This window comes from Penaeus monodon, chromosome 3 (genome assembly GCF_015228065.2).
Source record: "Penaeus monodon isolate SGIC_2016 chromosome 3, NSTDA_Pmon_1, whole genome shotgun sequence".
In the NCBI taxonomy this organism is placed as follows: domain Eukaryota; kingdom Metazoa; phylum Arthropoda; class Malacostraca; order Decapoda; family Penaeidae; genus Penaeus; species Penaeus monodon.
This window is the reverse complement of record NC_051388.1, coordinates 40,756,185-40,763,684: the sequence shown is the minus strand read 5'-3', so window position 1 is coordinate 40,763,684 and position 7,500 is coordinate 40,756,185. Positions and strand designations below refer to the sequence as shown.

The 7,500-nt window shown below is 35.5% G+C and overlaps 1 protein-coding gene across 4 annotated transcripts in view; it reads left to right on the top strand.

Moving 5' to 3' along the window:
* The window catches only part of LOC119594643, a 14,529-nt gene that overhangs the window by 3,656 nt on the left and 3,373 nt on the right, over positions 1 to 7,500 (top strand). For 3 of the 4 annotated variants that reach the window (XM_037943709.1, XM_037943694.1, XM_037943718.1), the window contains exons 2-14: positions 1 to 155; positions 332 to 933; positions 1,211 to 1,398; positions 1,702 to 1,886; positions 2,010 to 2,147; positions 2,592 to 2,761; positions 3,002 to 3,114; positions 3,432 to 3,683; positions 4,102 to 4,267; positions 6,275 to 6,373; positions 6,562 to 6,666; positions 6,771 to 6,887; positions 7,196 to 7,399. The exon at positions 1 to 155 is cut by the window's left edge and continues 63 nt beyond it. In XM_037943709.1, coding sequence (XP_037799637.1) covers positions 1 to 155; positions 332 to 933; positions 1,211 to 1,398; positions 1,702 to 1,886; positions 2,010 to 2,147; positions 2,592 to 2,761; positions 3,002 to 3,114; positions 3,432 to 3,683; positions 4,102 to 4,267; positions 6,275 to 6,373; positions 6,562 to 6,666; positions 6,771 to 6,887; positions 7,196 to 7,399 — 2,494 coding nt within the window. The remainder of the gene's footprint in view (positions 156 to 331; positions 934 to 1,210; positions 1,399 to 1,701; positions 1,887 to 2,009; positions 2,148 to 2,591; positions 2,762 to 3,001; positions 3,115 to 3,431; positions 3,684 to 4,101; positions 4,268 to 6,274; positions 6,374 to 6,561; positions 6,667 to 6,770; positions 6,888 to 7,195; positions 7,400 to 7,500) is intronic. The other variant, XM_037943702.1, reaches the window with a different exon arrangement.

Below are 7,500 nucleotides of genomic sequence, written 5' to 3'. Positions count from 1 at the left end.
CGCAGGGGGAAGAGGAGTCAGTCGTGGAAAGGCTGATATCCTGCTGGTGGGAGGAGAACACAAGGTGGATGTTCGAGACCTGAAGCTAGGTGGAGTCCTCAATGGAAGCTTTCCTACGGTGGATCTTGTTCAGCAGCTGGCTTACTGTGAAACAGGTAAGTGGAGGAAGTTTTGGGGCAGAGTGGGGATGTAGGGTGTTAAGAAATGTGTGGCATATGATGTGATTTTTGTCTTTGCTCTAATTTTATTTTGAACAGCTGTAACTGTCAGGAAAGAATGTAGGAAATGTATGTTTTATGCTTCTTTCAATTTTGTTTTATTTCTTTTTAAGGAAATTATGTGTGTACTTTGGAGACCAAGCCAGCTCGACATGGTGGAGACCACAGGTATGTGAGGGTGTACCTGAATTGGGACCAGGACAACACAAACCAGCCAATGAGGGCTCGCATTGCAGGCCGTGTCACTCCCAGCAGCCAGTCTGGGGTTGCCAACTTGGAGATGGTGGAAATACCCCTACGCAAACCAGCAGAATATATTGCCTGTTGCCAATCAACAGGCAACATTGCAGTCTCATGTGGAATAAGTGTGACCATCTTCAGGTTCTGCCACAAGACCCATGATATCTCTAAACTGAAATTCATTGACTTTGAAGAGCTCATTGAGCTTGACATGTCTTTCATTGTCAAAGAAGTAGCCATATCAGAAGATCTGATTGGCTGCGTCTCAGAATCAGAAGCACATATATTTCAGGTGACAATAAACTCACATCTTCTCAAGGCATCCTCAGAGGAGAAAGAAATTAAGCCACAGGAAAAGAGGAGCAAGTCCCGCTCAAAGTCCAAGACACGATCGGCTTCTCGGTCCCCAGGAAGAAGCATTGACTCTCTCAGTTCAAGCAGCAGACTGAGGGGTAAGCGCTCCAGTCCAAAAGAGGTGAGGATCTGTTTTGTTTTTCCTCATTTCAATTTTATTTTGACAGAGGAAAGGGATTATGGAAATGCATTATGTTCTTGTTATTTGAAAAATTACAGGATAAGAAAATCATTTTAATGTTACATTTGTTATTTTACAAAACAATTCCAACTGTGCCAGATAGTACAAAAGATTTATGAATATTACGAATTAAAAAACACATTAAAAGTTTTATAAGGAAATCACCACATCACTGGTAGTTTCTATCCCACATGCTATATATCTCATTCACACACAGGAATCTTTGAGTGTCATCCGCAATTCAGAGGACTACATAGACCTCAGCGAACTGACCTGGGTCCCAACATTGTCGTATGGCCGCAAGAAGCCCTCTGAGGACCAGCGCATCTTGCTCTTTCCATCACTTGTGGGAGCCGCACACTGTGGGCCTTTGGCTGAGCCAGGCGAGATCATCGGCCCAATCAAGTAGGTGCTGAGATTCACTGTGATAAGTAAAGAGGGTAAAAGTGGTGTTGTTTTCCCTGTCTGTTTCTATGACAGACAGAAGGGATTAGGATCTGGCACTATCATTAAGTTATGTTTTGTTATTTTCATTATTTATGCTTTTTATAATTTCATGTTATTTTCTTCCTTTTTTATACATATTTAGTGAATGTTTACTTAGATATGTTAAATATTTTTTTTATAGTATTGTTACCATAATGCACTCTGCATAAATGAAAAAAATGATGTCTTTTATTACCTTTATATGTATTATTTTGATTACAGTTCTTCACGTTGCTCTAACGTTAGGGTGAAGTTGGTGAGTGGAAGTTCAGCTCAGAAGGTGCCTCCGAATGTCTTTGAAGCAGTGACACTCATTCATCGCCGAGCAGATCACAATAATGATCCAGACATTCCATTTTCCAACCTGAAGGTCATGGCTGTTTATGATGCCGAGGCAGGAAAGAAAGGTATATGGCCACTCATTTCCTATAAGTAGTAGTTTTGTTTTAGCAGAAATCAATGATATGAGCTCAAATACAGTAGGCATATGATTTTCGATTATGCATATTAAATGTTATCATTTTCCATAGGTGGTGCTTCTACTCCAAGACAAGCATCACATCCCTTGCTTCCCCATGGCTCAGCCAGAAAAGTAGGGGCTTCCATTTTCCTGACAACACCTCATGTTGGCCAGCTTTATCACATCACCCTGTCTGATGATCCCTTTGGTGAGTTTTTTTTCTTTCTTTCTTTCTTTCTTTCTTTCTTTCTTTCTTTCTTTCTTTCTTTCTTTCTTTCTTTCTTTCTTTCTTTCTTCTTCTTCTTCTTCTTCTTCTTCTTCTTCTTCTTCTTCTTCTTCTTCTTCTTCTTCTTCTTCTTCTTCTTCTTCTTCTTCTTCTTCTTCTTCTTCTTCTTCTTCTTCTTCTTCTTCTTCTTTTGGTTAACAAAAATTATTTAGCCTTTATGTGAGCAAAGGATTAGCTCCACATGTTTTTAAAGGTTTATTTGGTTATTAATATTTGGTTTATTCAATTGACTTTATCTATCGTTTTCTGTATAATTTCATTACATAAAAAAATGATTACATAATGCCCTTTTTTTAGTAGTATTTACAAAAAAAGAGTCAATTGGTTCATTTTAATGTCCTCAACTCAATTTTGATCTGTTATCAGGGCACAGTGTAGTCCGTGGAGGAGTATTTTCATACACAGCGCCTGTCTACTCTGTGGCCTTGGAACCATCACTTTTGCATGCACTCACACTCACTGGCCTTGAAACATACACACTGAGGCCTCATCCACATGTCGTTGTCTCTCATTTACCTGAGGATCTGAATATGATTGTGAGTATTATTAACTTATTTGATTGATGGTAATATGATATAATATGATTCATAATTGATAGTGATGATTATTGTTCTGATTTGTTTATCTTTCTTAGTAGATAGTATTTTTCCTTTTTGGTTGTGATCAGTTTTGCAGTAAGGGAATTGTGTTATATGCTGAAAACTTATTGTAGATGGTGAAACTGAGTTCTGGTTATTGTTGATAGATGTGCACCTTATATTAACAATATTTACCAGGTTCCTCCACACTGGGAAGAGACAGTGTGTTTAGTGGGTCTACGACCTTTCCTTAATGTTGAAAGCTTGACCCTGACTGATTCCTGTCTTGCACTCATTGCTGCAAATAATGAGTGAGTGTTACTTCATGATTTTATGATTCTCTTGTGGATTCCATTTAGATACTGATATCCACTGGAAGGGCAGATTTACTTTTCAGATCATAAACTGTTCTGTATTTTATATATATTGTTTATATCTTGTTCTTTTTTGTTAATTTCTGTAGGAATAAGTTAGTTGCTTTCAATAATATAAATATTACAATTATGCAATACATATACTCCATTTTCTGATATACTGTTTCTATAACAAATGTTTCTTTCATACTTTTAGATGTGCTGTCACCTTCTTAAGTGGCATACCTTATAAGACAAACTTATTGCATTTTCAGAGGTGGTGACAAATCCCACACTGTTTACTCACTTCACCTCCCGAGTGCCGCCAGTCTCTATAAGGAGATGGTGCGAGTTGGACGTAGCCACAGATCTGCCTCCCCCTCTACCTACCTGCACCTGCTCCTTGAGGCTCACCTAGTCCTTACCACTGCCCTCCAGCATGAAATGCCAACAGAGGATGAGGCTGAGGAGGACCTGTACTCTCTCTTACAGGATTCATCTGCATTGTTGGGAGATTATTATGCCCAGTGGGTAGTCCTTCTGCATATCCTTATTTGTGCTGTTTTTTTTCCATTTCTCTATTTGTTTATTATTGTTTTTTTCCACCAAGTTTTTGTGTTCATATTTACTTTGCAAGACCCTTTTGTGTCTGTGTACTAGCATTATATTAAACTTGTTTGATAGGAGTACCTTTTTATTACCTAGCATTTTAAATTTGAATCTTTCATTATAAAAAATATATAAGGTAGCCTTTGGAAATTATGACTGTAATGTCATTCATCTTTTCATTAGGCTTCATTGAAAGTACTTTAGTAGTTTAGTAGTGGTACCTCTTCATATATCAGATATTGAGATTTCTTCTTTTTCTTGTTTTGTTTGTGTCATTCTTCTATTTATGGATTATTGGAATGACATCCAAGAAATGAATACATAACCGTTTTCCAGATGTGAGAATGAAGCAGAGTGGCGTCAAGCAACACAATATTACCAGGTTTCAAGCCTGAGTCCAGATGCAGTGATTGAAAGACTTGAGCTCACTTGCCCTGGTTTGGTTGCTGTTATCTCCTCTCTTCTGCTACACCCTAATACCCCATCATTAACAGCTGCACAGGTAAATGAGAATTTGTCTTAATATGTCATGGTTATTCTGTTCCTGGGTATTCAATATGTTCTGTTGTATTGGTTATTGTATTGTGAATATTGTTAATCTGTTCTCTGTGAAGTGAAACTTGAAAGTGTTTGTCAATATGGGACTAATTTTTAAAGTGATTTATTCATTTTATAATAGATTATCTGTTCTCATAGTTTTTTTTAATGAGTCTTCATTTAGATGTATTTGTAACTCCTTTTGGTTTAAAGACAGTGCTTTAAATGGTTGAGAGATTTAGGAGATAGTCATCCAGTTAGTACTAATTATATAAATGTGTTAAATGAAATGATAAATCATGTATTTTTTAGTTGTTTATTTTGTATCATGTTTATATAAAATATGAATCCTTAGTATATAACAAGAATAAAAAGTTAAAACAAAGTCTTGAGAGAAAAGATATTACCAGATCATCTGTAACTTAAATGTAAACAAAAGCAATTTATTATATGAAAAAGAATTTGGAAAGAGAATAACAAATCGTATTTGAAAAGAATATTAGTAGAAAATTTCAATAAAAGGATATTAACTAATTGTTACCAGTTACATGTACTGTGCATCAGTTTTGCTTTATATATTTTTTCTTTCTTCTTCTTCTTCTCCTTTTTAAGCACTTAGCCACCAAGTTATTTGACTTACCTACTCTCATGTTGAACTGTATTCATATGATTTATGATTTGTCATAATTGTTATGATAATTCCTTAATTGTTATGATAATTGTTCACTCTCAATACATCTATGCTATGTAGTGACAACTCATTTCCAGATAACTTGTACATCCATGTCATGCACTGTTTGCCTTTTATATGTTATATAAGCTAAACAGCTGTTTGCTTATTTGACTCATGCTAAACATTTCATTAAGGAGATACAGCCCCTCAAAAGGACACTTGACTTCCAAAAACCACAAATACCCTGTTTGTCTGTCCTCCCTCTAATCACTAAAAAAGGCATGATTTTTCAAGTGTGGCTAAAGCAATTTTTTTTTTTTTTTTTTTTTTTTTTTTGCAGATCAGAAATATTTATTTCATTCCATATCTCAAATTTCAAGTGTCAGTTGACTGGAAAATTGAAAAATCTTTCACATTTACCCATTGCAAATGAATGAAAATCTTGATAAATTACTTGTGAATATGTAAATAAGACATATGTGATATGATCTTTTTCTCATATAATTCATCAAAGTTAGTATTTAGATATGTTTAAAACTAATGGGATGTATTAATAGTAATACTCTGATAATATTAGTATGGTGTGTGGAGGGGGAATGGAAGAGGATCTAGGGTTTAACTGGGTGAAATATGGTATGCAGCACCAGAATGACTACTTCACACTCACTACATTTCATTCAGAAGAAGTGTCAGGAAAACAACCATGTAATTGGTTCAGTCAGAGGAGGACATACAAAGGGTGTAAGTATAGCTGAGATGATATAGTGGAAGTGGCTAAAGGAACATTCCCAAACAGTACCAGATATATATTGGTGGACAAGCCATACATCTTATTCATAAAGAAAAAGACAGAGAAAATTCTGCCAGTAATAGCTGGTCTTTCCATGATTGTGATGCATGTAACTGTAATTATTTTGCAGTAAGCCATGATCAGGGTAGATAGGATCTTGTGGGTTTAAGTCTCCTTTTAGCCTCATTCTTGAAAGATCAGGTATGTCACAGTCAAAAGTGCACCCGAGTGGCTGACTGCCTGTGAAGCCCAGCACAAGGAAATCCTGTCATGAATGGGTTAACAATGATAATTACTTGAGTTGAGTAACCAAGTGCTTGTAAAACAATTTGTTTAAACAAAATTAACAACACAAAACCACAATGGTTAGTGTATTTATACAATACATGCACTTCCCCCTCAACAGGTAACAAAATCTTCTATGAAATTATATTAAAAAATTAATTAACATTATGTTAACAAAAAAATGTTAAAGGATACTAATAACAAGTTCTTTGTTGTTCCCATAGGCTAATTGTGTGCTGGAAATGCTGGAGAAAGTAGCACCAGAGAAAGTTTCAACTATTATTCTCAAGTCTACCTGCTTTTCAGAGTACAAGAAAGATAAGGTAATAATAAGGAAGTTTTGCTTGCAAACCTGAAATGGAATTTATACAATTAACCACATTTTGCTAATGATTTAGGATATACTTTTTCATCTGATTCATTATAAAGTTGATTAAATATCAGTAGCATAAAAAGCAAATACAGAGTTATTTTCTCTTTTTAACTGATTTCATCCTCACACATTTTGCAGGTGCTAAGTATAATCAAGCAAGAATTATCCAAGACAAATGAGCCACGGCCCACAGATGTGCTTGCTCTTGCCCTCGTGTTTTTGGACAGGGGATCTCCTGAACAGGTAGGGTAGGATCCTTAAGTATGAGATGTAATGCAACATGTAATATTGCTCAGAAATGTATGTAATATTTCCTGTCTTTATAAATTCTTTTTCTTTATTGCTAGGTCTCAACTGTTTTAGCTTCACTGAGAGCTTATCAGCTTGTTGTGGCTTTACTGCAACACTCGCGTCTTCTGTTCACATTGGAAGATGGATCAACCAGGCTCTCACCTTTAGCACAAGTATGTGTAATAACTGTACTGTATGAAGGAAGGAGTAAAGCATAGTGTTAGTTCAGTTTTGTACTTAATACTTACAAAAAATGTGTTGCTGTATGGCACATTGATTATTACTTTTGATGCAGTTTTGAAATGTGAAAACAATGTCTTTGCTATATATTTTTTATTAACTTTTTGGTTTACAATCTTTGAACTTGTGGTATATATCATTGCTTAAAATTTAAAAGCATATGCATTTTATGAAACTGAAATAAAGCAGACACCAAGAACCTATAATTTTTATGCTAAGTCTCTTCCTTTTCTTTTTTTAGGTTTTAGCAGAGCACAAGAAAGAAGTTTTCACCGAGGTATTTGTGTCTCTCATTGGTGAAGGATCACTGACTCTCAATGCCTTTGTTGATGCATTCATAGCTGTTTACCCCATTATGTCCTGTGGGCCAGAGTGTAACACCCATTCTCTTCGACTGCGAGATTTCCTTGAAAAGTTCTTCTTGGAGTATGCACATAATGCTGAAGTGAGTAATATCCAAGTCTTAATAAACTAAAATTAGAATAAACAAGTGATGAGGATATATAACATATGATAAGTATGCATACAATAGACATAAATATGCAT